Source organism: Embiotoca jacksoni, unplaced genomic scaffold, assembly GCF_022577435.1.
Source record: "Embiotoca jacksoni isolate LCO1_2020_lvr unplaced genomic scaffold, fEmbJac1.0.p SCAF_3, whole genome shotgun sequence".
NCBI classification, from domain to species: domain Eukaryota; kingdom Metazoa; phylum Chordata; class Actinopteri; family Embiotocidae; genus Embiotoca; species Embiotoca jacksoni.
The window spans coordinates 17,730,599-17,746,503 of NW_027185381.1; the positions used below are offsets into that span (position 1 = coordinate 17,730,599).

General features: G+C 39.3%; 1 protein-coding gene across 1 annotated transcript in view; it reads left to right on the forward strand.

The window, feature by feature from the left end:
* The window catches only part of LOC138206178 (serine/threonine-protein kinase WNK1-like), a 28,571-nt gene that overhangs the window by 4,777 nt on the left and 7,889 nt on the right, over positions 1-15,905 (forward strand). The window contains 13 exon segments of the mRNA XM_069162719.1: positions 7,239-7,411; positions 7,793-8,013; positions 9,672-9,829; positions 11,583-11,671; positions 11,776-11,995; positions 12,105-12,206; positions 12,382-12,757; positions 12,863-13,011; positions 13,344-13,427; positions 13,749-13,784; positions 14,267-14,395; positions 15,490-15,569; positions 15,675-15,831. Coding sequence (XP_069018820.1) covers positions 7,239-7,411; positions 7,793-8,013; positions 9,672-9,829; positions 11,583-11,671; positions 11,776-11,995; positions 12,105-12,206; positions 12,382-12,757; positions 12,863-13,011; positions 13,344-13,427; positions 13,749-13,784; positions 14,267-14,395; positions 15,490-15,569; positions 15,675-15,831 — 1,974 coding nt within the window.

The following is a 15,905-nucleotide window of genomic DNA, read 5'->3' on the forward strand; positions in this document are numbered from 1 at the left end:
AACCTAACATAACCTTTTAACTTCCTCACATTTTCCCATATTCTTGGTTACTCTTTTCTATGTCAAGTAAAATCTACCAAATTGTACTGTTTTTCCTGCTTACATTATTTAATACCTAAGTATTTTTTTTAAAATTATTATTGTCTAAATTTAACTCTACAGTATTAACTTTCTTTTCATTTGACCTCAAGGCAAAATACTTATTTGTCTACTGAAGTAGGTATAGTAAGCCATGTGCAATTTGCTATTTATTTTAATTTGTCACTGTGATTGTATCTATGTTACCATGAGTTTCTTTTGAGGACCAAACCAAATGTATTCACTTTCTATGGTAATACTCATACTGCTTTCCAAAACAGTCTGTGACTGCAGTATAGAACACATAGGCTACATCTTTTATTCAAATAGAAGCTTCAAATGTTTTTTATATAATTGAAATTCAACACATACTGTATGCACAGAATAACACAACAGCAAGTGTATGATTATTCTGATCATGTGACTGCGATGATTGCTAGCCTAATTCCCATAAGCCCTGTCACTTTCAGTTTTGCATTTTTTTTTTTCAGGCATGTAGTTTGTTTTGATGATGAGATGAGCAGCTGAAGAGCTTTGCTGTCTCTAATTGAGGAATCATTTTTGTTGATGAAGCCAGTTTTGTTTGAAAAGGCTTACCTTGGGACATACTGCCTTCAGCAGAGCTTCTATTGAGCAACTTTATTGAGGAGTAATACTGTGATATTTGCAAAATTGCAAGCTCTTTCAAATATTACAGTAATTGGTTAATTTGTAATAATTATTCCAATTTATAATGGTGATTTCCTGGAGACTGAATATTGCGATATGTAAGGTTGATCCAAATAGTATTAGAGCTGCAAGTCGTGATAGGTGAACATGACAACTCATCAGCGGCATTGGACAAAAATTCTTTGTGTCTCTTAATTTTCTATAAATAGACTAAATCATGCTTAAACCGATGTGCGCGGTCTCGCTGGGACTTCATAAGAGCCTGTTTGAAAACGAAGAGGAAAACAAGATTCTGAACCTCATTTTGAGGCTCACCTGCAATTGGTGTAAAATCTAGTGGTGATTTTGGCCAGTTCAGCACAGAGATGATTTACTGAAATTGATACAGTTTTATTTAAACAGCGGTGTTTTAGCCACACGTTCAGTTCTGAAACACAAGCATGTAACCTGACTCTGTCGTTCCTCTTCCATCTGTGAGCTCGCGGGTTTCAGTGCTGGAAAGCTTTCAGCTGCCCATGAGAAGGTGAAATCCGTTGAGTCACATGTTGGTAAAGAAGTCCCCTGATCTTCCACGTTTTAGTGTTACTTCCTCCATATATCTTGAAGGGATATTTAGTGGACTATAATGTTATCAAGTATTATTTTCTGTGTGCTATTTTACTTTAGTTTCAGTTCTCCAGTGTATTTTCAGAGATTCAATTTATTATAGACATTTCATCTTTGAATGTTTTTACAGTACTATTTTCCTACTTTGGTTGCTTAAATTGTTTTCCTTTTTAAGGCAAACAAATACCATCAAAATAAATAGTAAGTTTGTGCTGCTGAATAAAGAAGTAGAGGCTCACCCAGTTAATTATTGTTTTGCTTCCTGTTGATGCCAGAATCAGTGATGCACAATGCAACCAGGCTTGTGACTTATTTGTTCACCGGAAATTTGGTGTCAGCTGGAACCAACAACAAAGTCCTGCTCCTGTTTGCTTATAAAACAAGTCTGACCAGTTTTCCCTCTTAAAAAAAAAAAAAAAAATCCTTTAATGTTCCTTAAACATTGCTAAAATGATACAAGCCATACTAGCTTTCTTTGGCCATGATGGTTGTTATACTCCAAATAACCATGAGAATTTGAAAGAAAAGTTTTGCTATTCTCACTTCAGGAGGAAATTATAAACAAAAAATGCAAAAGTTGACCCAAAGGTGTTCTGACTAATGCGTCTTTCCTTTGGTCTTGTTACTGAATTACTTTTATTTTAAAACGATCATGTCCAGAAAAACTCACTGAAACTGAATTTCTTCAGTAGTTGGACATATTTCACTCGTGACCAGGGTTGTATTTATAAATCATTGAAAACACTTCCTTGCTGTCCCTCAAGTTATGCATTAAGTTTTCCTTAAAATGTGTTTGGGGAAATCTGACATTTACTAAGGTCACATTCCACATGGGCACAAAGGCCATCAGCAGTGAGTCCCCGGTTCGATTCCCAGATGGTTGGACCTTTACTGCATGTCATTTCCCTGCTCTATTTTCCCACATTTCCTGTCTGTCTCTACTGCTCCCATCTGATCAATATATTGATCAGGTATTTGAAATACCAAAAAATAATCTTTAAAGAAAAAAGGTTTGTTTGACGTTTAATGACATGGCCCTGGCTTATTCAGTCTGGAAGGCCATCTGTCCACAATCATCTAAGAATTTGTAGGCGTTCACCCTTGAACATTTGTCTCATATCCCACGTTGCAGGCATGTCTGAACAATAAGTAGGTCACCACAGCGAGGAAGTCAAGGAAAAAAGTGGGATATAGTTAGGTACCTCCCCTTACTTGCTCACTCATCCATTTTATACCATGTCATCTTCTACTTGCGGCCTCCCCACCTCCTTCCTCTCAAGTATGGGCTGAAGCCAAACTTGGAAAGATGAGGAAGAGAACCCCAGGCATCCTTTAGAAGCAGCTGGCCGATGGCATCTGCTGGGAGTGACGCGCTATTCCCAAGTAGTATAACACATGACTGGCCTGTCATTGTTCTTCTAGATTGGTAGTCTTAAGGTTTAAATCTTAGTTGTGTATTTTTTACTAGTTTGTTTGGTGTGAAACATTTTGAAATAAATGTCACATTTATAAAGTAAAATGTATTATCAGCATTCCTCAATATAACCAAGAGGTGGACTTCCTAATTCATTCATTCATGCAGAGGATTTGTGTCCAAGACTGGTAACTAAGATAGTGAAGGTGTTGGACCAGTTGAACAAATTAAAAAAAAACAGCCCTGAAAACTGAACTGGACAAATTTTCTGTTCAGCATGACGTTGGTTTCGTTCTGACTAAGACTGAGTGAAAGGTGACCTTTTAAACTTTGAAGTACTGAATGACTCACCCAGATTTTGAGGACACTACGGTAGTGTAGATTATTTTGAGTTTATTTCATGGTTATGGAAGTGACCCCGAACTTAAACATCTTCTTGTTATATATATTATGGAGCATGTTTGCAGGATTGTGTAAACCAGATAAAGCTGTTACCATAGCATAGACCACCTACACATATATATGTGGTGTATGAATATAGGCTTCAATATAGTTAATTAAAAAAAAGAATCAGCATTTTGAAACACTATTGGTCAGAAACATTGCAGTTACATTATCTGCAAAATTTATATTTCTTATTGATTGATTTGTATAGGCCTTTTTCAATTAGCAAAATCACACCATTATTGCTTTTTCAAGCAGTGGTCTTGGAGGGTTCATTATGTAGGTTTCCTTTTCTTACTCTATTTAAGATGGACACCTCTTTTTCTGTTCAACCCCATTACAATATAGTATATATAATTGTTTATTATGCTGGCAAATACGAAATGGCCTGGATCTGTCATTTTTTCTTTTGCTGATAATTTGACTAGCATTCACAGTGATCTCATTGCCATGTGTCACACTGTCATGAAAACATGAAAGATTTCTCCCTAAAGAGAGGACACTGCATTTAATCCAACAGCTAAAGGTGAATCTGTTTAACATGGCTTCTTGGCTTCTAGTCGTTACCCAAAACCTAACCAATGTTGCCCAGAGGGCTCCATCTAGCCCTCAGTGTCAACCTCAGAGTGGGGACCTGACAGAGCCAGCCCATGGCATGATCACAGGCTTTTTTTTTTTTTTTTCTCCCCCCGCTGTCTATTTTTAGGGTTGTTGGGTTATTTATGATGACATTTGCCTAGAAGCAGTATTTTCCACCCTGCTTTGGTGATATTGTAGTTTACCGGCATTAGATTTGATTTGTATTGGTTGAAAACACCTCAAGTTGTGAAGTTGTTCAGAAGTATAATGACTTGGTGATGAAAGTGTAAATGAACAGCATCATCACTCGTGAAATCTGTGTCTTTTGATAGCATTACATGTCACAGCATGAGAATTGTATTGAAAATGTCATATACAATAATCAAATTGATCACATTTTCAATGTATTAATCTGTGTTTGCTTTAGTTAAAACAAGTAAAACAAAAACTTCAAAAATGTATTTTAGTAGTTATAATTAAAAAATATTCAGAATCATTCATTTGGGTGATGTTCATATCATCGAATTACAATTTTCCTACACTGTCCTATTTTGTTGGATCACAAATGGGGTGAAGCAATTTTTGGTTTACTGTCCACCCCTCGTTGCATCACTAGTTGAGCTAATTTAGCTAATTAAATTTTTTGGGAAATTATGTTACCTCTAACCACAGCTCTGTAAGTGGATATGGAACTCCCATAGGGATAGTAACGGCCTCGCATCAAACACTTTAATCTTTTGTAATGTGTGATCTGGTTGGACTGAGGAACTTTGTAATTTTAACTGCCTAACTGTAAATTGGCTTTTTGAGAGGTGTGCCTTTGGACTGGAGCAATGGGATCATAGTTTCAGATAAGTGTAGTGCTGACTCTGCAGTCGTTCAGAAACAGTGCTGACTTGTCTAACTTTGAAGACATTACTCGAGAAAAAACTTGAGCAGTCTTAAGTTTTTATTTTTTTATTTGCACTATCCTTAAGCTCACTTGTGTCTGTTTTATATAATATATACACACATTTGAAGTACTGTATTTTTTTTTTTTTTTTTTTTTTTACCATGCCTGCTATCTTTTGTTTTATCACCTTTCAGAGACTCTGTAACAGTAGTGTTTTACAGTTGAGAGTTATGGTATTGCAGAGGTGGCAACACAGCTCTTTAGTGAGCTGACTCATGCCCACTTTGTCAGACAGATCCAGTGTGATTCAGCTGCTGATGTTGAGTTTCACCGATCGTGACCATGTTTTAGGATTTTATTTTCCGCTCTTGGTAGACACTAATTATTTCAACATGGGGAAATCGGAGTAGAGCTCAGATGATGTAAGCAAACCACAGCCACCCTAGCTGAAAGGTTGAGACACATGTCAGTCAAGCAGCCATTCGCAATCCATTATCTTGACCTTTAGCCTTAATTAAACAGATGATAAAACGGGAGAAACATGTAAACTCCAACCTGGGTCACCAAGATTGCTTTGTAAATATCAAATTGTTGGTTGACCAGTACACACTCTCAGTATCTTGGCATCTTTCTAATGGAACAGTAATTGTTGATTAAGTTACCAAAATACTCATCAGACCATGTAATGGTAATGTTGGCACACTGTATTGTTGATATTTCACTACTGTCGGTTTTCTTTGGTTACTGCGATTGTGTCTGAAATTACTGTCTCAACTATTCGACTGCTAATTTAGGCCTGAAAAGATTTTACTCTTAATTGCTAGTTCAAACTAGCTATATATATATTTATTTATTTATAAAAATGAAACTTAAAAAAAAGTATGTCATGAAAGAGCATATATCCGTTTGCTTCCCTTATAATTATTAACTGAATGTTTGAACACTGCTCAGGATTTGTAGACTTATCAGAGTGCCGGTCACTATTCCCAGTTACAGTAAGAGCAGGACATTGCTTAGGCCAAATACCTACAGGGTTTTTTTTACAAGCCCTTGGTCTCACATTCTTTTGAGCGCTATAATTAGGTCATCTTGGCTTATGCTGAGTAATTCATGGGGAAATGTTAGAAGGGGAAGATGTATTTCTTACAGCAAATGTAGTTTATTAATTAGTTTTGACTTGATAAGAGAATACATTTGTTTTAAATCATATATCAAAGTGGCATCAGGCAGCTGTCCTTAACACAATAGTTTTGTATTTGGGGTGTTGCACACTATGGTTTAGGAGCTCTGAGCCTGGGTGTGCAGCCCTGGATGTTTTGCATGACTGTTTTGACACATTGCACAGATAAAGGGAAACCAGTGCCCCGCTAGATAAATACATCAATTCTCTAGAAAAAGTAGGTCACTTGGACCAGTTACACAGTGGAGCCCCTATTACTCCCCCCCCCCCCCTCTCCCATCTCCTCTCACCTCGTGTTGATTCTTGATCCAGTGTCCTCCCTTGTTTCTAATTGTCGGTCCTAAGGTGTTTCATTTCAGCTTCTCCATTTGTCTGCCCAGCGTTGCCCCCAGACATTAAACCACAAAACATTAAAGTTAACTTGGCGCTAAGTTTTCCTTCAACTGGAGTCATTTTAAAAGTTTATATCTTTTGTATCTGCATTTAAAACATGCACAAAGTAAACATCCACTCTCCAGGCACAAATGGGCTGAATTTCCTGGATGGCATGGCCTGTTGCCAGGTCTCCGTGGGTTTCAAGGTTTAGCTGCAGGGCTTTGCTGGGCTTCTGTAACTGCTACGGGTCTGCCGCTCTGTCGTCATGCATGCTGTAAATGTAGGTCATGCCAAGAATTGCTGGGCAAAGTTGAGAGGGGCGGGTATACACGTGTCTGATTTTTTTTTTTGTTAATACAGAGAAGCTTCTAAAGACAACAACACCCACCATTATTTGAGCATTAGTCAGTTTATGGAATGTTAAATCATCCGGTGCAGACGGCTGTCATACATTTTGCTGTGACTCATTGACAATTCATCAGCTGCCTCACATTCGTCCACCCTTATCATCCAATGCTTCGTACAGAATTGGAAAACACAACTTTAGCAAAATGATAGCAAATGTGTTGCAAAGATGATAATAGGGATGTAACAATTCAGATTTTTGTTTTTCTTTGAAATTATAGTCCACGCTGTGGGTCTTTCCTTATTTTGGTTTGCTTGGAATCAAGGACAAAGTTTGACACATTGTCAGTCATCTATCAGAGAAAACGGCCACATTCCTCAACAAGTCCTCAACAAACATGTGCAAGTTTTTTCTTTTAGAGAGAACTGTATTGTAATACCCTCTTTTTTTTTTTTTAATTTAAACTTATAGTAGATTCAAGAATATTTTCTTCTTATCAATGGACACGTTCCCAAAATAGACTTCACATGGCCATTAACATTGATAATCCAGATGATTCTATATATTTACCCATATTATCATGTTTACATCTGTAAATAATGCTGAGCTTTAAGTCGTGTGAAATCTTGAAGCATTTCCTTTGTCACCCCTGTAGGATCGTAAACTGTCGAAGACAGAGCGGCAACGCTTCAAGGAGGAAGCTGGGATGTTAAAGGGACTCCAGCATCCCAACATTGTTCGCTTCTACGACTCGTGGGAGGGACCCTCCAAAGGCAGGAAGTGCATTGTATTGGTCACGGAACTCATGACTTCTGGCACACTGAAAACGTGAGTCGCAAACTTGGCCGAGCTAACAAACATATTAATGCAGGACTCGTGTATCGTACATACAGGGACTTCCCGTTTTAATACAAAAGATCATCCAGTGTTATTGATTATAACGATTATGATCCTTATTTTGTCTCCTGTTGTAGAACATACATATTTTTGAACATTGTATAATCTGGTAATGTTCTTGCCATAAATTAATTAAATGGCTATATATAATTATTTCTTTTTTAATACAATGTATAATAGAAATTGAACAAGTGAATTTGCTCTGTTAGGTGCTTTTATTAAGAAGTCCAAAGGACAAGACTGTATTTGCTTGCATTATTTGTGCTGTGCTTCATACACGGTGTACGGAAATGATGATCTGTTCTCTTCCAGATATCTCAAGCGGTTCAAAGTGATGAAAATTAAAGTGCTGCGGAGCTGGTGTAGACAAATCCTCAAGGGACTCCACTTCCTTCATACTCGGGCTCCTCCGATCATCCACAGAGACCTTAAATGTGACAACATTTTCATCACAGGCCCGACGGGATCTGTCAAGATTGGAGACCTGGGACTGGCCACACTCAAACGCGCATCCTTCGCCAAGAGTGTTATAGGTAAGAATCCAAAGTCACTGCTACCTCCTGATCCCTGTCCTGTAGTGGGACAGTTCTTTCTTCTTTTTTTTTTTTTTTCTGCGGTAATGAGATGATGTTGGTATGAAAATTGTGGTGTTTTAAGAAGGTATTTTTCTGTGACTCATTTTACTGACGATGTGGTTCAAAAACAGACCACAGCGTTTCAGCTGTCTCTCAAACCACAGCTCAAACGGAGGCCAAGTACTGTGGTGATCTTAGGTAGATAACCACAAGGCTTTCTCTCTTTGCACTCACAGTAACTTTTATCAAGTTTGGTCCTCGTACAGAGTATTTCTGTTCTATGTTTCTCCAAAAAGAGAGAGGGTTTTTTTTTTTTTTCCAGGCATCTACTGAATGTAAGTAGCGCCTAACGTTTCTCTTACTGTTAAATATTAATATCATTATTATAATAGTTGTCATGCCTTCTTGCAGGCCAACTTGTCTTAGACTGGTCTTTGCTCTGTGGTTTGGAAATATGTGGTCTGTTTGCCAGTTAAACCAATCATGTTTAACATCTCTTTCTATGGGTTTGCCTCAACAGGTTTTTTTTTCTAGTGTTTGTCTCTTACTGTCTTTTAAAGTATTACAGGACTGCAGAATCTTTTTGCTCCACCTTTGTGTCCAGGGAGCTCTCTCCACTTTCTCTCTGTCACTGTTTTGCCTTTTGTTTTATTTTATTTATTTATTTTTATTTTACTTTCACATTCTTGGGTATGTTTTTTAAAAATGTAGGCTCTAGCCTCAGCTGTGCCCCATTCTGCTGTTTGGAATGAATAGGGTACTGCTGGTCATTGAGTAAGTATGATCTTTTGTGAGCCTGGTAAGTCTGACAGTGTGCTGTAATACACATCAATATCAAAAACAATTACATTCAAATAACCAAGTGAGTTTTTCTGTGTAAGACCTGAGATTTATTGTAAAGTAATCGATTAATACAACCAGGCTGATGTGCAGGGACACACTGTTGAGCACTGTAACTAGCTATGGGATCTGCTTCTCTCAGCCTTGAACATAACAAATTCCTCCTGAAGGTCAAGAAGAGATGGTAAGTCAGACTTCAAAAGGTGAGTGTACATAACAGGCAATGTTATTGTGGTTATAAGGGAAGGTCTTGACAAAAGTTATTTCCATAGCTAGTCGTATTGTCCTTGCAGAACTAATTGGCGTCACTTTGAACAAATTGTACTGTATTCTGGCCTGGTGCCTCCTTCGAGAACAAATTCTTTAACATTGTAAATAACATTCAGTCTGGCTAACTAGTGTGTTCTGCACATTAGCTACCTCAGTCACACTCTTCAGTCCCAGTATGTGAAGGTCTTACACAGACAAACACGTGCCTTCTTCTCTACAGTCTAACTGAGCCCAGCTTTTCCTTCCTTTTTTGTTTTCTGTCTCTTTTTTGCTTTCCTTCCCCTTTTTTTTTTTTTTTTCTCTCTCTCTATCTCTCTCTCTCTCTCTCTCTTCCAACTTTCACCTCACAGGTTCTACTCCAGGAGGTGTCAACAGACTGGTCACTCTTCTCATCCTCCTCTTCCTCAACCCCTCACGGGTTAGAGGAGCAGAGGGGCAATGGGTTGTGAGAAGCCCACTCAATCAGTAAGGGGTTCGAGAGTTCTGAATAGTTGTTTTGATTTAAGGTACCCCTGAGTTCATGGCGCCTGAGATGTATGAGGAGAAGTACGACGAGTCAGTGGATGTGTATGCCTTTGGAATGTGCATGCTGGAGATGGCCACCTCAGAGTACCCTTACTCAGAGTGCCAGAATGCTGCACAGATCTACCGCAGAGTTACCAGCGTAAGTCTTCTTTTCAACCCTCCATGTCACCCCTCTGCCCTGACCTCACCTCTTCCTATGTGCCAGAAGGCTAGTGTCCAAATCTGGAATCATTTTATATTCCTGCTGACACCTCTTTATCTTGTATTACCCTCTGCTATTGTATTCCTTTATGCCCCAGATTATTTCCTGTTGCCCTATTTGAAGAACCCACAAATCCAGAAAACCTAAAAAAAAAAACACCAAAAAACACGTTATTTACACCAACAAGTCCCCACAGCTTTACTTCATGCTGTTTTTCCCCTTTGTCTTTCCTTCTGAATCTTAGTGTATGTAGGTTAATTTGAGGTGTGGATGATTGATAAGGTGCTTAACAAGCACCGTCCTGCTATTTTCTTAACAGATAATAGTTCAGTCTTGCAATGATGCTGGAAGTAACTAAAGAAAAACACATATCTTTAGTCTTATTCATACAGCTTACTGGCAAACCTTTGAAATGCATAAGTCACTTATATGATTCATGCTCTACAATTATAAGTTTCACATATAAAGAGGTTGAACCTGTTCATAGAGCCTTATCTACAAAACATGCCTTTAAATTAATATTAATACTAATATCTTCAGTTTATCATTAACCACAAAATACAAATACTGAAACCTTTGCTACCTGATAAAAGAGAGGATGTTTTTTTCCTCAGTGCTATTTATTGCCTTTTTCAGCTCTCTTTATGAGCTCCTGGCTGGCTCATGCTGCAGTGCACAAATACAGAGCGTTGACTCAGATGAGATACAAAGTGTTATTGGGGCTGTTCAGTCTACATTTAGGTTGTGTCACATGCTCTGGTTTTACTGAAGTATTCCTGTGGGAGATGGACTGTTATTCTTCTTCTGTCATTTAGCTCAACTGTTAAGCTCTCGGCGAGTCCTCCATTTGTCTGTAGCGCCTGGCACTTTCCTTTTGCTGCTGGTCCAATTCATCTCCTGTCATCAGCCCTCCTTCATTGTCTTCTGCCCTCCTTTTCCCACCACATAAAAAGTCCCCTCTCCATACAAAATATTGTTTTTGTCAATGTTACATCAATGGAATGTTTGACCTTCACTGAAAAAAAATGAAGTTCATGCAGATTTTAACACTGGAAGGCTGTTTTCAAGTTCTGTAGAAAATGGAAAGTTTCTCTAAGCTCTAAAGTCTGATTTTAAAGGCAGGTGAATCTACGAGCAGGATTTTTAACATTACAGCTATTTTAAAATGCCAATGCTGATCCAGTAGGCAACTTACACCAGTGTGATGTGAAACCTCAAGTATGCATTATGCCTGCATTAACAATAGCTTTTTAGTAATGTAGGAGATATATTGTGTACAGTAGTTAATGTTGTAAACATAAAAATCTTTATCTAAAATATTTCCTGCGCTAAGAGTGTATATGTTTCATTTTCTGAATTTCTGACAAGGTAATTGAATTTTCTTTATCAAGAAACCTGATTAGCCATAAATTATTATTCAAAGCAGAGTATTTCTGTATATCTACAAACAAGTTTAAATTACTCCTGGCAGATAGAATTACATTATTTAAGCATTACTTGGCATTAAAAGTTGAAAGGAGAAGTTAGTTTAGGATTGTCAGTATGAAAACAGTTTTTGTATACTAATGTAGAGCCTCTGAGGTAAAAAAAATAAAGAAATAAAGACAACAAAAGTATGAGGAAATATCCAGATTAAGAAAAGCTCAGCTGTGGAGAACCATTCTCATTCAGAGTTCTGTGTTTCCTTTAGGGGGTGAAACCGGGCAGCTTCGACAAGGTGGCCATTCCTGAAGTGAAGGAGATCATCGAGGGATGTATTCGCCAGAACAAGGATGAGAGGTCTCCAACCACAGAACAGCACATTGAACAAGTTTAAGCTAGTCCATCTCTCCTGGAAAAAAACACATTAGTTATTTACTCACTGCTTGTTTCCGTTTCTTTAGGTATTCAATCAAGGACCTTCTGAACCATGCCTTCTTCCAGGAGGATACAGGCGTGCGTGTGGAGTTGGCAGAAGAGGATGATGGAGAGATGGAGGCTATTAAGCTGTGGCTGAGAATTGAGGATATAAAAAAGCTCAAGGGGAAGTACAAGGACAACGAAGCTATTGAGTTTTCTTTTGACCTCAACAAAGACGTCCCAGAGGATGTGGCTCAGGAAATGGTGAATTGAACCTTTAATCCTTTAGTCTGATTAAAGCTGTTACTGCATGACAATCTAAAGTATTTGAGATGTTCATCACTGAATTTCATGTCGTGTCTTTGTGGTGTAGGTCGAGTCTGGTTATGTCTGTGAAGGTGACCACAAGACCATTGCAAAGGCCATAAAGGACAGGGTGTCTCAAATCAGTCGCAAGAGGGCACAGCGGCAGCAGGTGTGTCCATGTTTATCAAAGTGCATTCAAAGTTATTTATGTGTACTATTTGCCAGGGTGATTTGCTTGAATTCTAATCTCAGTAATAGGATGTTATTGTGCTTTTATGTTGACATGTTTTCCATTAGTGCTCTCTCGACGGATTTTAATGTATTTGCTGCTGATTATCTTGAAGGTCAGAGAAGATCAGGAGAAGAGAAGGCTAGAAGAAGAACTGCAGAGCCAGTCACTGCCAGCTCAGCAACCAGTCCAACAATCCAGCATGGAGATGCCACAGCCACAGCCACTGCCACAGCCTGCTTCTTATGTCTCTCCACAACCTAACCAGCTCGGCGCACAGATGTCTGCCCAACCTGCATCTCAACAGAGCCTTCAGAGCTCAAACTACAACACTTCTCAATCTGTCCAACTGTCACAGGGGGTCCCTTATGTCCCCCAGTCAACTGGGCAAGTCCCAGTCTCAGTTCAGGGTCAGAGTGTAGCTGCTATTCAACCAGAGTCTGAGGAGCCTGAGAGTGACCAACACCAACAGCTACAGCACACTGGAGGAGGTATGTACTCAATGTTTTATACTACAACCTCCTGCATGTCAAAACAATGATATGGACTTTAGAAAATTTTTTCATAAGTTAACCTTTTTGTTTTCCCTCTCACAGGTTGGGACATGGGAGAAAGACCACCAGGTTCCTCCACCATCCCCGAGGCCCAGCCTCCTCAGCCCGGATTATCCTACAACCCCCCTCTTCAGCCGCAGGCGCCATGCCCACAACCACACAGTGATCAAATGCAGCAACAGTTGTCAGGGGTGAGGGGAAAAAAGGCAATAATCTTGTGTTTGGATGATTTCCCCTTGGAATATTCATCAGAATTAAGTATATATTTTCTAAAAAAAATTAAATTTACGCACTGGATTTCTTTTCATTTATTTTGTCTTCCATTTCCCCAATTACTGCAGTCGTTGCCACTGCTAAATCTACTTTTTTGGCCACAGGCAATACTGGTGGTCAAGAGCTTTACCTCTGCACTACACATGGACTCCTGTGTTCCCCTGTTCCTAGAATATTATCAGGTTACTTTCTTATTAGGTCAATTTTCAACACGTGTGTTCTTGTGGTTTTTTTCTCCATGGTGCAATAGGTTCAACCCCAGATCCAGGGTGTCCTGCCTGAAGTAGTTCCTGTTGCACCCACCAGCCAGTCTGTTCCGGGGGCACCTCCACAGGTATACCTAATACTGCACGTCTCAATGTCTTTGAAGAGTAACTTCACACCAACTGAAAACTCCTCTGGGGGTCAAATCCGTTTGATCCAAAATCGCCGCTGTTACTAATGTCAGTTTGTACTGAACACACTTCTGAATTAACTTCAACCCCTCAATGTCAGCAGAAACATGATTTTACGATGGCTTTAAGTTAACCTTTAAAGTCTATATTCACTGGTTCAGGCGGATGTGTTGAAAACAGTGCTCACAATCCAGAGTTTGCCGGTCTGTTCTTTTTTTCCTGTGACCTCCTCTTACCCTTTCATGTTTTGTTTCTTTTAGTACGGAGTTTACTACCAACCATCGCTTCCCCCTCAGGTAGATAAAATGTTCCATTTTCCTGCTATGACTTTTAAATACACCCACAGTCTTACAGATAACATGTTCCGGGAGATCCAAAATAAACGTATTGTCTATATTGATCTGTAGGGCAGACTGGTAAGTTTCTCTCTAATTATAGTAGGCTTTAAACGAGGGGTTTTTAATAAACAAAAAAAACCATGCAATTTATATGTCTCCAAAAAGTACTTTGGAGTTGACATCCGTTCACTCTTCAGTACCTTTGACACCCCATTGTCAAATAGATAGACTGTCTGATCTATGCCGCTTTGTTATCCAACAGGTAAGTGCCTGTGGCTTTGGAATGGAGCCAATGTGAATGTATGAAAGATATAGATTAGAGAAAAAACAGATTTTCAGGAAGTAGCCTAAATGCCAATATGTGTCACTTTGTATCCTAACTTCTTCCCTGTTTTATTTTGGTTTCTGTCCCTCCATCTTTATCCCTTCTATTCATGTAGATCCCCCCCCAGCAAGTGATGATGCCCCCTTCTTCTTTGTCATCTTTCCCCCAGCAACAGCCAGAGAGCAGTGGTGTTAATCAGACCTCCGCTTTACCCCAGCCGCAGGGTGGAGCTCAGCAGCTACAGGTGACACGCATACCTTCAGCTCACACATAACATGCAAATGTCTTTTATCTTGCCCTGAAGCATACAGTATGCCGACATATATAAGTTAACTCGTAAATTCCCCTGTTTTGCTTTACCACGCTACAGTATGAATGTCGTGCTGTCCATTTTCATGTTTGCGTATTTCTTTCGAAATCTTTCATTTCCATGACTGTCTTCCACTCTTTCCCTTTGCATGCTGCTTATTCCTGCATGACTGTTAGTCTTGGGCCAATGATCCAAGCACTCCTATCCTGTCTCCCCCACTCAACGCAGAGCATCTATACTTCCTCTATCAGGCTTCGAGCCTCTCTGTTCTGCAGGTACTCTACAGAGAACCAATCCAATTTGTGGTGTGTGTGTGTGTGTGTGTGTGTGTGTGTGTGTGTGTGTGTGTGTGTGTGTGTGTGTGTGTGTGTGTGTTAGCTTTTTTTCTTTTTTTTGTGTGTTTTTTCACTCGCACGTATATCTTCACAAACCAAAATATACAATAAAATGTCAAAGTTTCCATGTTAAAATTGGACAGCATTTAAAAACAACTGAACGATTTTGAATTGATATTTTGAATAACTAAAAGCTCAAGAGCTGGCGTAGCTTAAATCCCTCCCCCTCCCCCCCCATGAAAACCAGCAGATAAAACGTATGCATTTAATCAATCACGGACATTCTATCGCAGTTACGAATATTATTGTATTGCAACTGCTTACATGGCTGGAACTTGATTTGATAGACCAGCAGTAGCCTATATAAACATATCTAATCTTTATATAAGCACAGCAGAGACAAATGGCCACACTGAAGGAAAGGAAATGAAAACTCCATTGCACAGCAGTATTTACACTCCACCTCCGAGCTGAATAATGGCGTCTCACAGAACCCAGTTACATGTTTCACATGGTTAAACAGCTCCATCTGGTGGATGATCTGGTAAATCAATACATTTCCTGTAAATAGATGGCAGCTTCCTGCTTAAATTATTTTAAAATACCAATGCATTAATAGGACTTTTGAGATCTGCTTTTTATTTTTTTTATTTTTTAGAAGTGCCTGGTTTCTGAACATTTTCTGTGTTTCAGGCTCCTGTGAGTATTCCTCAGTCAGCACCAGTGGAGCAGCCAGTGGGGTCTCCTGCCCTCGTGCCTCTATCTGCAGACAGGTAAGATAGGAGTTCTTCTTTTTTTTTTTAGGTTTTATAAGTTAGGTTTCATCAGCACCGTGTTACCGTCACAACCTCTCTTTGATGGATCTGTGTCCGTGTTAGCTGCCTGTCGGATGCAGCTTCAGGTCTCAGTGACGGTAACGAAGGAAGTTCGGGAGGTCGCCATGAGGCCCGCTCGCTGAAGCGCCACCAGCGGCGATCCGTGCGCAGCCGCTCGCGCCATGACAAGACCGCAAAGGCGAAGCTGAACGTCCTCAGTGTATGCGCTTGAACTGATGAGTCCATTCATATTCTTCTTCAAGGTCTATGTCACGGAGCTGCTTTAACGTGACT